Source organism: Mustela lutreola, chromosome 3, assembly GCF_030435805.1.
Source record: "Mustela lutreola isolate mMusLut2 chromosome 3, mMusLut2.pri, whole genome shotgun sequence".
Lineage (NCBI taxonomy): Eukaryota > Metazoa > Chordata > Mammalia > Carnivora > Mustelidae > Mustela > Mustela lutreola.
This window is the reverse complement of record NC_081292.1, coordinates 194,154,681-194,170,113: the sequence shown is the minus strand read 5'-3', so window position 1 is coordinate 194,170,113 and position 15,433 is coordinate 194,154,681. Positions and strand designations below refer to the sequence as shown.

The window sequence follows — 15,433 nt, the reverse complement described above, 5'->3', positions numbered from 1 at the left end:
AGCGTAAGTCACGGGACCATCTCCCACTTCAGTTTTCTCATCTGTGAATGCAAGGGAGGTGAGTTAGGATATCTACATAGGGTCCCCTCCCGGGCTAACATTTTTTGAGCTTTTTACCCTCTGTCAGCCTCCGTGGCCATGGTCAGAAAACTGAGCAATTTGTAAACCTTCTTCATCTATGTATTTTACATTGAACATCACTGGCCCTGGGTAGAGTTTGTTTCACTAGACTGATACATGCTTGGACTTTGGCTTCATGCTTCATTGTACACACCTTCCAAGCTTCTGCCTTGTGCCAGGTATGTTGCAAAGCCTCGAGTGTAGCTCCGACCCCAGCTGTCCTTGAAATACCCATCTAGACCTTGAGTCTCCTGCCTCCCTCCACATCTACTCTGAACTCCACCTTCAGATCAGCTCCTCTAGGACACGTGCTTCAGACGCGCTGCCTTTAGCCCCCTAGAAACCCAAGTGATAACTCTTGAGTCCTAAAGACATACTTTAAGGATTGGAGCTGGGCAAATCCTGTCCCGGCTGTAGAAGCTTACCCTGTGCATACCCACAGACACGGCAGCCCGGCCAACTGGAAAGGCGATGGATTTTGTTCTGGGTTTTGCTTTCGTTCTTCCAAGAGCTCATGAAGATTGAGGGACAGGGAAACAGTATGGCACCAAGAGCTGCCCATGGCCAGCACCGTCACAGAGTGACTCGGGAATGGGTTTGATACCTGAAAAAATTGCTGGGCTTTATCGGACACCTGCACACGCAGATACTGACCAGTGTCTGCAGTGTCCCTGGGAAGGACGGCCATTGCACTAATGGCGCGGAGCCAGAGTCTGGACTTCTGGGTCCATGTGCCCAGGTGGGAGGCATAGGGGAAAAGAGGGGCGTGGCTGTGCTCCTGGAGAAATGTCCCGAAGTTGGGTATTCACTGCTTTGCAATGCCGGTCTTCTGTGCCAGAATGCAAGACATTTGAGTGAAAGAGAGAAGCGGAAGGGCCTCCTGGGTGTTTGTGAAGAAAGCAGGCTTCCCACGATGTATCAGCCCACCCAGATTGCCACGAGTCTATCACACGTTTACCTGTATTTCAGTTACGGTGCATCTGGCGTCTGCGAGCGTCTGTAGCCTGAAGCACCAACAGTTCTTATACTTGAGACTGTATTTTTAATTTGTATGATGATTCTTATTTACCCACAGCCTGACTTCTTTTAGGCCCAATTTAGTTTCTTTTTAGGCCCAGAGGGGTTGTCAAGCTCCCTGAGTTGGCAGAGTTATTTTCAAAAGGCGGGTGTGTAATTAGGTCTTTAAGATGAGGGAGTTCCTGCAAGGACTTGTCCCTAGAAGGGAGCAAAATTTGGGGGATCCCAGGAGTTTGCGGTTGAGAGACGTAATCCTACCCTTGACCCTCTCCCTTTCCCAGACTTCCAGTGCAACGTCCCTCTGGGAATGGAATCCGGCCGGATTGCTAATGAGCAGATCAGTGCCTCCTCTACCTACTCGGACGAAAGGTGGACGCCTCAGCAAAGCCGGCTCCATGGCGAGGACAATGGCTGGACCCCCAACTTGGATTCCAGCAAGGAGTACCTCCAGGTATGTACTCCGATACCGCACGGTGTGCCGAGTGTGGGTGGACTGGTGGGCGCGGGAGGTGGCTCGGCTGGCGTGGACGGGGGACACAAGGGAAACACACACAGCCCATCCTCGAGAGCTCCCTTCATTCGTCCATCCAGACACACGCATGTTCCAGGCACGGAGAGACTCAGCCAGGCGCTGTGCTAACTGCTGGGATCAAAGGATGATAAGGCAGACCCTGCCACCACCCTTGTGAAGATTACCGGGCTTTGGGGAAGTTGTTTGGCCTGGGCGCTGTTTGCCTCTTCGAATAGCTATCCAAGGAACATTCTATAAACAGTTCCAGATCTTCCTCATTCTTGGCACAGGGAGGCATCAGAGACTCGGTCGGGGGAGGGCGTTTTCCTGAGGGCAGACTTGTTGAGTCGCCAGCTGAGCATGGCAGCTCCTCATGATCTTTGCTGTTCAGAGGGAGCCCTGCCAGGAAGGTTTTGCACATAGCGATCAGAAGAACACACGGGAAAATGTCACCACCGGGAATGCGGCTCTGGTTGCCCAGATGCTTTGCACCGTCTTCTCAAACTATTGGTCGCTTTCCTTCTGAGTGAGCCTTGCAGTGTATGTTGAATCCTCCCCACCCTGAAACCGTAGACCGGTCTGGTTCGCATCCCCCAGCAACAGTGGGCTGCTAGGTCCATGCTAGAGCCATGACTGCTTTTATGACACACACCAGACAGCCTTGTGACCCACTGACAAGCGGTCCTAGCTCTGATGTGACCCGGTGGCCTCTGCTCTGCGAAGGACGTGGTAGAGCAGACAACAGGACAGGGAGAAGTACCCCTTAGAAACTTCCAGGCAGTCCGCAGAGGTTCAAACAGGGCAATCCTAAGGCCATTTGTCACTATCTCTTCTCTGCCTCTCCAAAAACCCTTCTCATCCTGCAGAGCTTCCAGAACGTTCTCTACATAATCAATGTTCCATTGATTTCAATCCTTATTTTTGGTCCTCAATCATAAGCTTTCCCTTGTTGCCCTCCAGCTGTTTATAGTACACATACACAGCACGGCCTACCTCTTTTAAATTCACTATTATGCTGAGCACATATTAAGTACCAATAAATGCTTCCTGAATCAAATTTTACCAGGGAGTGCTGGCTCAGTTAGGATCAAGGGGGGTTGTCATTAAGAAACACTGCGGCCTGCAAAGGAATGACATCCAGCAATTTCCAAATGGGTTAAGTGTTGTGGGAAGAGAGGTGCCTCAAAATGTGGGCCATCTTCCTCACTGAGCAAAAGGTCAGGACTTGGTGCATAAGCCTAATTGCTTGGGCAGACTCTGAATGCCCTTTGACCCTTCGGTGACCTGAGTGACTGACTACACAATGGAATGAGGGACCGAGGGAGGGAGGCGGAGGCGGAGGCGAGGCAGCCCCAAGCTGAGACGTGGCAACCAGAGTGTCATAAGTGGGTTGGATTGGACCGGACTGCAGTGGGGTGGAGTGGACCGGATTTAACCATTGTTCCTTTAAATAGCATCTGATTTTACGATGCAGGTAAGGCTGTAGTTCCGTAAGAAGAGGTCACAGTTCTAGATGTTCGAGGATCCCTTTAAGGTAAACTGAATAGGGTCGGTTCAGATTTGCAAAAAAAAAAAAAAAAAAAAAAAAAAGGGAAAAAAAGAAAAACCATCCAGTTACCATTTCAAAGGGATCCAATGTTGGGCTAGAGAAGTGGAGTCTGACCCTCCGGGCTGGAATTGCGGACCCGTACCGATCCCTCTGATTCTGGTAGATCACACAGGCACGAGTTGCAAGCTAAGTAGGACAGTTTTGTCCTTTGAAGGACCATGCCTCCTGTCGGGAGCCATGGGTCCCTTATCCCTCCTCTCCTCTTCCTCAGGTGGACCTGCGCTTTCTGACCATCCTCACAGCCATTGCCACGCAGGGCGCCATTTCCAGGGAGACGCAGACTGGCTACTATGTCAAATCCTACAAGCTGGAAGTCAGCACGAACGGCGAGGACTGGATGGTCTACAGGCACGGCAAAAACCACAAGGTAACCCCATTTCCTCTCCCCCGCCCGCACTGAAAGACATGCTGGGGTATGCAGGAGGCTGGGGACGCGAGGAGCTGCCAGGTGACCCCCCAGGGGGAGGAGGCCCTGCTTGGTGAGACTCAAGTAATTGACGGAGGCACGGGAGGCGGTGGCCCTGAAAATATTCTTTCTTATCCTAAAGTGATTGGAAAACACTGTTTCTCCAACAGCCTGGCTGCTGTGGTGTGTCGCACCGCAGAGAGCGAGAGAGAGAGTGTGTGTGTGTGTGCATGAGCTCGCACAGTGCTCTCTGACTGCAAATGAAGGAGAAAATGTGTCCCCCGTCCGCGCCTTCCCACGCAGGATTCACTGAGCATTTATGGCCTGAGTCCCTTCCCCATGCTGGGTTAACAATCACAAAACCACATGAAACTGTGCTTCAGGAGTTACCGAGGTCTAGAAATGAAAGGGCACAAATCCAGAGAGGGAATCACAATGTCCCGAAGAAGAAAGAGGACCATAAATAATGAGGAGAAATTCAGTTTGTCGGAGATGGGATCTGAACTGGCAGGCACGCTAGGCAGCGACGCATTGAATTCTCCCGGCTGGTGCCTTCAGTGTCCGTGGCTCCCGGAGGTGTGTCCGCGCGGGAGATGTGGCGCTTTTGTCGTGCACACGAATGGATGTGGGGCGCTCGGCTTCCCGAAGGCAGGCGGCTTCCTGGCGGCGAGCAGGCCTGCAGCCGGCGCCGCCAACCCTGGTTATCAGGGGCGCTCGGCACATGGCGGGGCGCTCATCGGGAACGGCTGGTGGTCTAGCCCGGGCCAGGGGCAAACTCTGTCACATGCCGGCTCCTAGCTCTGCGAGGACAGTGCCCGTCCTTCCGCAAAAGGAAGCAGGGACAGGCAAAGGGACCCTCCCCTTTCGTGCTCCTGTTCTGCCGGGCCCCTGGCCTGTTGTGTCGGGAGGGAGCAAAGTGGGACGCGTGTGACCAAACCAAGAGAGGCCAGAGATCCTTTCCATACACAGCCTCCTCGGCTCCTGCCACGGTCCCCAGGTGGCTTGCCCTCGCTGGCGCGACTGGAAACGTTGGACGGAGAAAAAGCAGAACTGTGGTGTCGACACTGATTCACTCAGGAAGTGTGAGTTTTTAAAGCAGTGGGGTTTTTTTTATTATTATTAAAATCGCCATAGTAACATGGCACCATTCATCTGAAAATCACGGCTTCTAGATATTACCAGGTATCTCCCTCTCTCGCCCACGTGCGCACACACACACAGTTTCTTCATTTCACAGATGAAAAAGGGAGGTATTTCGCAAGTGAAAGCCCTCCACACCTTGACGTGGTCGGCCAGGCCTGGCTTCTCGTTGACTTCTTGTGTTTCGGTTGCAAATACCACTTGGCAAGGGCGAGGCTGAGGTGGCACTGGCTGTTAGGGGCAAGGGACCAGGCCCTCGTCCCCCTGGCGCTTTCCCGTGCCTTCTCTTCCCACCCACCCTTTTCTGTAAGAAACCGGTAGACGATGCTGGAAAGAACGTCTGCCAGGCAGGCGAGGGCCAGGGCTGAGGAGGGTTGGTGGGTCCTGGGGGAGAAGGAGGCGGCTCACCTGACTGCCTCCCTGGCCAGGCTCAATGACTAAGCAGTGCTGGCCAGAGGGATACTGTAGCATAAGCTGATTTTAAAAGCACGCAGATGGACTGAGATGCTATTTAAAACACTATTTGTAGGAAATCTGCTTTTGGAAATACCTTAGCACTGCACATTTTGACAGAATGCTGTCTTCCCTGGCTCTATCCCTGGTGTTCGTTCTGCGGAGAAGATATTCCTGAGAATTGGATTTAGCTTGCTGGTCTCCTTTGGAATCATTCTCAACTTTTTCATGTTAGATAGATCATTCTTTCTCTCTCTCACCTCCCCTTCTCACCCTCAGCTAGATTTCTCTCCCCAGGTGCCAAGGGGTAATTCCGTTTTTGTTTTATGGTTGTTTGGCTTTTTAGTGATCAGTCCTGCCCACGTGAAAAAAACACTGAGGCCGAGGAAAAACCCTTTTCTGTCCCCCATTAGATATTCATTCTCTGGCTACCTAGAAGGAGGCAGGAGAACCGAAAGCCTGCCAGTTAGGCGTTGCCCCCTCCCCTCGCTCCCCTGCCCCACTGCAGGTGCGTGGGCCATGAGGGAGACCCGCCCCTCCGCCCCTGCAGCGGTGATCTCTGCGGCTCCTTCATTAGCAGATCGCTCTCCCAGATGTCTGTATCTGATGTGCAGATCCCGCACCGCGCCGTTCGTGGAGCGTCAGCGCAGCTCTCCGGTCTGTTCGGGTTGAAATAGTTGAGTGAACCGTGCCAAATAGATTTGTCAAGTCTGCTGCAGTTTGATTTGATGCCATGAAGGGGAGGCGGCTGAGGAGGGGAGCTGGGGGCCGGGGAGGGGAGTGGCTTCGTCTGTGCCATCTATGCTGGCCGCTACCACTGAGCTTCTCTTTGTAGCCACTGGCTGGTGGGCACCGTGCCAAGCTAACTGGTGCTAGGTGGTGGGTTAGAAAGCACAATTCCGACAGCAGGACCTGTGAGCAAAGCAGAGTGGAGGTAGAGGCGGCAGCGGGCTCCGTTCCACCATGCAGGGGGAAGGTTTGCAGGGGGAGGGTTTGCAGGCGCAGGGTGTGAGGAGGGGATGGTAATGTTTGGGGCAGAGATGCAGGAACTTGATTTCAATTCCCTGGTCACTGTCAACACCAGTGCTATGTACCAAAGACCAGGGAATTGGGGAAATCGGAGAAAAACAAGATTAATGAGTGCTGATGGTGGTGGGGAACGGCTATGCTATTTCCTTGCAATACACGATTTACAATGTGGACCCAGGCTGGGCTGCGGCAAAGCCTGGGCCAAGGTCGGGGGGTGGGGGGAACAGCTTCCTACTTGTGACCAGAAAGTAAAGAAGACTAAGGAGCTCTTTTCCAGCTTCCCGCCAACCTGTGAGCAGCCTTGTCTGTCTCTCTCTACCCAGCAGGTCACAGTGAGGTTACCTCTGAAGAAGGCATTGAGTATCACAGCGGGGGTGGGGGGATGGGCGGGTGCAGATTGCAAGCATCCTCCTGGCAAAACACGGCCCATTTACGCAGACCACATGTACAGCACATCCCCAAACCCTTATCCAATTACACACGCCATAAATATGGAACCTATGATTTTCCTATAGGGTGGGCCCTCCTTATGCATATTTATGTCGTAACCACAAGGCAGAGAGCTCGTCCGCCTGATGGAGCCCATATCCAGCCCATGTGCTCCCCTAGATTATACAAATGGCTTCCCATATATTTCTTTAGAAACCACAAGCAGAAAACTACTGCTTTTGATTTCACCAGCTACATTAACAACACCCCAAACATAGACATAGTGTTGTAAATACAGTATTAGAAGGTTCACGTATGTGTCTGTAATTATGGGCATAGTTATGTACACACAAGGGTTGGGAAGGGCAGAGAGAAAAACGGGAGTAGCTGGAGGCTGGAGGCCTTGGCCAGGACCCTGCTCACCTCTGAATGGCTCGTTCTCTGTGTGTGCACCGGACAGAACGAGGCCAAGAACAAGGTCAGGACCGGGGACAGAGGCCATTGCCCTTCTCTGTCGAGGCAAGAGGCCTTGTCTTCATTTCTCCCTTATTTGGTGAAAGCGGCCTCTCATTGTTGACATAGTGCTGGTTACCTTGCTGTTAGTCACAGTGCTGCTGGCTGTTCTGATGTGTTAGGAAAAAATTTGGGCTCAAAGAGAGAGTCTGCGGGGGTGCTAAATATATCTTGATGGCCAGATTGAGGATGGGAGGGTGAGCACAGGGATGAGGTCCAAGAGTTTTCAGAATTACCCAGTAATGAGTGGCAGAAATGTGCTAAGTGAGCGCACCCTGTTTGTGCACTGATGGCTTCCAAGGGATCAGAGAACCTCCAGGTACCACCTCACTGCTTCAGAATGGAACAGAGTTTCAAAGACTGGGGTTGTGGGGACGCCTGGGTGGCTCAAAAGCCTCTGCTTTTGGCTCAGGTCATGATCCCAGGATCCTGGGATCAAGCCCCATAACAGGCTCTCTGCTCAGCAGGGAGCCAGCTTCCTCCTCTGTCTCTCTCTGCCTACTTATGATCTCTGACTGTCAAATAAATAAATAAAATCTTAAAAAAAAAAAAAAAAAAAGACTGGAGTTGAAGCTCTTAGAGACAGAGTAATTTGCCCCAGGGACATGGGGAACTGTGGAGTCCCCATGAAAGGCTCCCAGTCACAGGGCTTTGATCTCTAGGAAGATGCTCCCCAATCTGACCCAGGCCTTGTTGTTATCTTGACCCAGAGGGAAACTGGCTTCCTAAATGTTCAGTGTAGGGGTCTACAGGTGTACATTCCCTTGGAGAGCCTCTATCGTTGTGGAGATCCGAAAGCAAGCAGCACTCGGGGAATGTGGCTCAGCGTGCTCGGCTGATCGGTCCGGAGTCTGGGCGATGTCCTAGAATCCCGAGGACGCGGAGCTGAGAGAAGTTGCTTTGTGTTTGATTTGGCCACATCCCTTCACAGTACATCCACATCCAACTTCAAAATATTCTCTGTCCTGTATTTATTTTCTAAATTAAAACAAATCACTTTGAAAACCATCAGAGATTCTAAGACCCTCTGCGAAATTATCAGAGACTTAGGAAGAGAGAGAGTGGCGTCAGAAAACCAAACCCCCAAGTCAGTCGGCTAACAGAACCATGTGGCATCTATTTTCAGATCTTAGATGATGCATCGTGTGACCCTGGAAATTTCTCCTAATAGCCCCAGGCCTCAGTGTTTCCGCCTGCCCGAACGGAATGGTGCCGTAGCTTGGGTTGGCAGGGTACCTTGGGATCTGTAGATGGAAGGCTCTCTGCAGATATAATTAATGTATTAGACCCACAAAGCTCTTCTCGAGCAGAGCAAGTTATCAATTTAAAAAGTAACAAGGCCCCATGGGATATTTATCTGCCTCTTTTAAAATCATAGGTCTGGAAGGGACCTGATAAGTCCTCCAGACCTCTCCCTGCATCTGATGGGCCCTGCACTTGAGCTGCTCAGATAAACATTACCCTTCTCGGTTTCATGCTTCTGTTAGGGATGCAATTATTCCTCCAATTAATAACTTGGAATTTTCTAAAAGAGATTTATATTTATATTTATTTTTATTTTTATTTTTATTTTTATTTTTATTTTTTACCTCCTGCTGGATGACTGGCTTCCCCTTACCCTTTTCATTGCAATTTTGTTAAGTGTAATAAGATTCTGACAGGGACTCAAGCCATCAGCTGGGAATGGGCATCAGACTTCAGAAGTCATGCATCTGATCGCATCGTCAAAGCAGGGTTCTATGTATTCCAAAAAGGACTGATGCCCTTTTGAAATTCATATCCCCCCATTTTTCTGCCCCCTCAGTCATAACAGAAGAATCCAGGGCCCTAGGTAATTAAGTTTGTCCCTTATCCATTTGCCGTGGGATGAGCTCAGACCTTTAGCCTCTCCACTTAGGAGGCCCAAGGGAAAATGTCATTATACATAAGCTTGGAACCTTTTCTCTATCAGGCTCCCGTGGCTGGCTTCACCCAACTCCCATGGGTGCTGAATTGTCTCTGGGAGCTGAGGCCAGCCTCCATGGCGTTTATGGCCTTGATGCCGAATTCCCAGGGCTTTCCATCTCACAACTGTGCACTGCGGCCAGTAGGGCAGAGCAAGCGAGCAGGGGTGTCGAAGGGCACAGTGAACCTGCTTGGGCTGGAAACACCCTCTTTGCCTCACTCCAGCGTCCCTCGAGGAGCAGTGGTGTGAACACCTCACCTGGTGGAAATACCGCCCTTTCCCTGCCCCGTGATTGGCTGAGATTGCACCAGGAGAGGAATGCTGCTGGCAGATGGGCTCAGGAACCTTACTCCCTGTCCCCTTCTGCCCACTTTCAAGTTAAAAGTGCCTTCTCAAAAGAATGTGATGATGTCACAAGAGGTTTTCAGTATGGAGAACTCTGCCGACCCGGAGAGAACATCCCACTCCTACCCCCTTAGATAGAAAAGGACACTGGCCATTCGCTTCCATGACTCTGACGACCCCTCTCTCCTCCAGCCCTGGATCCCTGCGCTTCCCTCTCCTCCCCGCCTCTGCTCTCCTCCCGGGTGCTTTCCTGTCTCCAGTCCCGAAACCCTAATCCTGTTAGTATGCTGTGTTCCAGGGCTTTACGTCTCGATGGGGGTGACATAATCCTGCGGTACATCTAACGGGACCCACAAGGCACACACAGATGGGATGCGCACATCCCGCCCATCTCCACCCCCCACCGCCAGGAAGAAACCGGGCCCCCCACCCCCTTGACCCGCTCCTACTCCTCAGTCTCCTCCTCCCTCATCAGCAGAACCGGTTGATGACAAAAACAGCCCTCAGTAAAGGAACAGGAGACAGGAGGGTATCATGGTCATAAGTGAGCCTGTGGTGCTTAGGGAACCTTCCCCGCCCTCCCCCATCCTCCCCCTCCCTTAAATTCTCCCCGCCCCTCTCTCTCACACATGTATATGTACACACATCTATATATGAGACACATCCCTTCTGACTCGGTTTCTGGCTAAGTTCCCACATCCACTAGTATGAAAGCAGCTTAAAAAAAAATTTTTTTTATGGTCTTTAAGGAGGAGTTTTAAGGGAGAAATGTCAGGGCCGTGATTTACAAAAAAGAAACCAAAAATAGCCATTACCTTCACATCGTTTTCCCCGTGTGCCACAGCACCCCTCCCCGGCGCCCCTTGCCTGTTGGGTGCAACAGATTAATTAAACAGGATGGCAACCATTGATGAACAATTTTTGTTTAGGTGTGGACCCAGCGGCTGGTTTCAGAGGACATGCAAGGGTGGGGGAGAGAGGACAGGCATTTGGTTCTGCAGTTAGGATGAGTCAGGTCAATTGTTAGTGAGAGACATTTTTAAAACATGCCACTGGTTTCCCCAGTTTCTGCCCTCCGTTCCTGCCTCCTCTCTTTTCCGCCTGCTTTATTCTCCTCCTCCTTGAGCGTCTGTGCCAAGTAGATTGAAAAGGAGAACTTTGGATGCGATGAAACATTTATTAGTGGAGAGAAATATTTATTTAAAAAAAAAAAAAAAGGAAAAAGACCATCTCCTGCACAATTTCTACCTCAGGGCTCCAGCGCTATATCGTCTTTGAAAAATTTCCTGCTTTCTTTGCAGTCCCTGGAGCTGGCCATGTTCAGATATTTACAGCAAAATAGGAATAAACAGTAGGTCACACCATAGGTAATGAAGAGACTGGTGTGCGCGGACTGCATGCTGAAACCCTCCTCAGACGGGAGGTGGTGCATGTAATGAGTGCTTACATCTGTTGGTTGAAGGACCTGCCTGGTGCCGAAAGGTTCCAGCAGCTCCCACCATGAGCCCACGCTGTAGCTCCGCGTCCAGGAGCTCAAAGACTGTGATGGCCGTGGAGCGTCCACACTATCTTGGACACCTGGATGCTGATGGCGGAGATTACCGGGGTACAGGAGAGGGACTTGGGCCTGGCAATGAGCCCCTTTGCCCAGAGGCCTCTGAGGAAGGCAGGCCAACCCTCAGTGCTAAAGTCACTGCATATTCTTATAAGAAGAGTTAAGGGCAGGGCGGCAGGGACAGGTAGGTCGATGTGACAAGAAATGGGGTGGGAAAATAGAGAAAAGATGACCTCAGAACCATCAGGGATGCTTCTGGCTGGATGTTTCCTATTCGATCTGAGCCGGTGGCTGAGAAGTTCGTAGGCATGGTCAAAACATGTTGATTTTTTTTTTCCTTTTCCTGGGTGGGGTATATAGATAGTCACCACACTGGGATGTTGGATAGCCGCCAAGTTAATTGGCAGATGTCCCCTCCCCTCCAGAGGTGCAAATCAGAAAATCTTTGAAGTGCTGCTGGTTTCAGATTCTGTCTTTCTGAAAATAAACCAAAGGTCTCAAGAATCAATTGGAAAGTGTTGGATTATGTTCAGAATTCAGCAAGGCACCAAATGGATTATCCAAACCACTTTGTGCCCTGAACTGCTTCTTAAACTTGGTTTGCAGAGATGCATTTGAAGAAATCTATGTGTTCAACATAAACACACACACACATACACACACACACACACACACACACACACACACACACACAATCTAATAATTACATCTACCAAGGCGCTCCTTACCTCTTAAGAAGGCTAGAGACACCTTAACACACTTCTGGTTTTCTTTTGGGTGATAAAGCAACCATATCAGCATTTTGCTTTTAAAAATTAACAAACGTGCCTACCATCTGTGACATCACGTTTGGTATATGCTTATCAGGGGCGTCCCATACACTGACGATCCACTGAATTTTCTTAGCATCACGGACACCTTCCTGTCAAGTCACGGCCTGAAAATTTTGAGCCCCAAGGTGGGACTTGGGAGTCAGTGGCTTTCAGACCTTGAACCCTCCCCATCGAACAGAGAGACCCATGTGTTAGGTATGACATAGCTTCAACTCTAACATTGGTCCTGCGGGCTGTGCAGGCATTGAAGCCAGCAGGGAGGGCTGGTAGACCTTAGCGTCTATCGGCAAACCTCCTATCAACTTCATTTTCCTGAAGGAGAAACCAAGGTATCTAAGGATTATTGATTGGCCTATAGTGATTCAGGGAGTCGGCAGGGAATAGGGAATAAAACCAATTTCCTGGCATCATTTCCCATGCATACAACCCCTTACCTTGCAATGCCTAGACCAGAAGCCAAGAATCCATCTCTGAGAATTTGATCAGAAAACATATGAAGGGTGATTCTGAAACCACAGAAGCATTGAGAAAGTCATAAAGATGTATAATATATGATAGCATTTCCCGGCTATAAATAGGAAGATGCAGGGAGAAAAATAGGGACCTTGTAAATCCATTGGGTCAGGAGAAATAGAAACTGCTTAATATTTCATTAAAAATGGATTTTCCTAAATTGCACTTTGGTATCTTTGGGTGAAAGTCAGTATGTAAAGACTAAGGTGTTGTTATTCATTACTTTTCATTATTTAATAATTGGGGCTGTTATTGAGCGAAAACATCAACAAGGTGTACTCTCCCTCTGAGTGGGGCACTCACCGTGTGTCCCGGGCACTCACCGTGTGTCCCGGGCACTCTTTGAAGCGTATTAAAACCCACAGCCCTCGTCCACCAAAGCACTTAGGTGTTAAGGGACACTGAACAACTAAAATACCCTTCCAGAATGGGCACTGCTGGGACAGTTCTACTTGGAAACTCTTATGCAGAAAGCCTTAGAATCTGGGGGCCAGAAAGGAGCTGGCAAATCAACTCATTTCATGGAGGAGGAGACTGGGGCTTGGGGGAGGTAGAGACATTTGCCCACACTGATGAGCTCAGCAGCAACAGCCTGTCTCCCCTGGCACCACGTTGGTGGTGTTTGGGGGGTTTCCCCCCGACTCTGCCACACTCAGAGAAGTGTATAAAGAGTTTAGTTAAATAAGCTGATATTCCTTCCGCAAAGGGTCCGGAGAGCAGGGGCAGATCTGAGTGCAAAGTCAAGGGCACACAAGAAACCAAGGAGGAGGCAGGCTCAGAAATCCAAAGGGCGATCTGAGGCCACGTTGAACGAGCATTCGTGTGGTTTTGGGCGGGAGTAGGAGCAGAGTGAGCGCAACAGGAGGCAGAATGACACGCCGTGGGAGCAGCCGGGTAGGTGGTCTAAGCAGAGGGGCCGTGTGCCCGCTTCCCTTTCTGACGGGTGTCACTATACGCAGAGGTCCGGGGGGGGCTCACCCAAAGCTGTGACGACGTGCGTGCCTCTGCGGGAAGACCAGCCCCCGTGCCGGGCAGGTACACACGCACGTGGGTGCACGCCCCTGCCCAGGTGCAGCCACACTCCCAAACGTGCCAGCCTCCCAGAGGCCATGCAGAGACATAGTCGTTTCCTTACTGGGGTGGGGGGAGGGGGCAGGGGAAGGAAAGGTTTCTTAGCGTTGCCTGCCAAGCCTGAGAAATGAAAGGGTCAGATAAGATAAAATCAGATATTAAAAACGCATAAGACGTGCTGTGTCTCTAACGGTGCCAGCGTGGTGTGTACGCTGTGGGTTAGCAGCTGTGTTAAAGTTCAAATCCACTCAACGCTCCAGTTATGTATCCACATGCCAAACCCGGCTCCCCTCCCCAGATGAACTCCTTAGCATCTCCTGATGGAGGCCACACACAGTCTCCCTCACCGTCCTCAGGGAGCACGCCTGCGTGGCCCCCCACAGCTCACAGCACCCTCCCAAAATAACCAAAGTGCTGCATTTGCTTCTTGCTTGCCAAAACAAAACAAAAAACAAAAGCCTCTGCCTCGTGCTGAATTCTCGGAGAACTGATTAATCTCTTTCCCTTGGATTCGGTGCCTTCATTCCTTTCCTTAGAGCTGCAGAGCTCTTTATAAGCTCCTGGGAAGCCACGGAGTGGGCACGGCCAGACCGGGGCCTCCCTGGGCCCTGTATCCTCCCTTGGCCCGTCCTTCTCCAAGATGAAGATCACAGAGTCTTGGGCCCCTCTCTCCCCGTCTCTCCACCAGCCTTCCCCCAGGTGTCTGACTCTAACCCTCTTTCCTCCTGCTCGCCTGGTCTTTCTTCCCTTGTTTTGTCTTCTGGCCCCTCTTTGTCCTCCGTCACTGTCAAGGAAGGAGCAAATCAGACCTGGGAGCGATGGGTGGCCAGGCAGTTCTGGGTCTTGTTCCCTGCAGTTAGCAAGGCAGCAAAGGAAGAAACTTGGTTTTTGGGTGGAATGGGAGGCTCCCTAGTGGGGACAGGGGGCAGCGAGCGGGGCAGGCGCCAGCAACGAGGGGTTGAACCTGAATATGGTGGGCCGGAGAAAACCGGCTTCCTCCTCCCCTTTTCTCTGTCTGTCTGAAGCAAGCCACTTCCCCTGATCTGGCTGCAGAAGGTGTGATGTCTCTTACCCTTCACCCCCACCATCAGTCGTGTGCTTTTAAGGGCTCTAACTTTTGACCTCAGCAAGTGGGAAATATGGAAGGTTCAAGGTTGCCAAATGGCAGAGTTCCTAGTTACAGTTCATGGGAAAGAAAGGCCCACGTTGTTAATTAGCTCTAAGCTTCCATGCAGCTCCTTGCTGTAATTCAGAGCTTTCAAAGTCAGGATTAGAAACACACACCCCTGAAGAGCAACCCTACCTCCATTCAACCCAGGCTCAGAGACTTTAAGGACTCCAAGACTCCTAGCCACCAGGATAAATGTTGCAAATTTGTTCCAGGAATTGAGAGCCAACGTAGGAAACCATAATCCTACAGCCCAAAAACACGGCAGGGGCTTTGGATCCAAACAGAAATCTCTGAACCTCTATTTTCTCATCAGTAAAGCAGAAATAATAATACTTTTAAGGCATTATGGTTGTAATTGTGTTTATACGGCGTCTATCTCAGGGGTACTGGAACAGACCGGTTTCCCCGTCCTCTGGTCCCAGCCCTGTCCATGTCCACACACCAGACCTGTTCCGGGTATCATAGTGTCTGGTCCGAGTCGACTTGCAGTCTCTTGGTCGTTAGAGCTGTGATATGTATGATTTAGAAGTGCTGCTTGGTTAGTGGGTCCTTCCCTCTGCCCTTAGCCAAGAAAACCAACAGAAACTCACATATACTTGCTCCGGCTACTTTTTTCTTTCTTTCTTTCTTTTTTTTTTTTAATGGAGAGCACAGAAAAGCATAAGGCCCATATGGCAGTTATTGATTTGGGCCATCTGGTAAACTAGGACTTGCTCCTACCATGTTGGCTTGGAAGCTACTCCGAAAAGCCTTTTCTCCCCTAAGAGAGGCAC

General features: G+C 50.7%; 1 protein-coding gene across 4 annotated transcripts in view; it reads left to right on the top strand.

Annotated features, from left to right (window-relative positions):
- Nucleotides 1-15,433, top strand: part of NRP2 (neuropilin 2) — a 115,040-nt gene that overhangs the window by 42,502 nt on the left and 57,105 nt on the right. For all 4 annotated transcript variants that reach the window (XM_059168297.1, XM_059168298.1, XM_059168299.1 and 1 more), the window contains exons 6-7: nt 1,419-1,588; nt 3,469-3,624. In XM_059168297.1, coding sequence (XP_059024280.1) covers nt 1,419-1,588; nt 3,469-3,624 — 326 coding nt within the window. The remainder of the gene's footprint in view (nt 1-1,418; nt 1,589-3,468; nt 3,625-15,433) is intronic.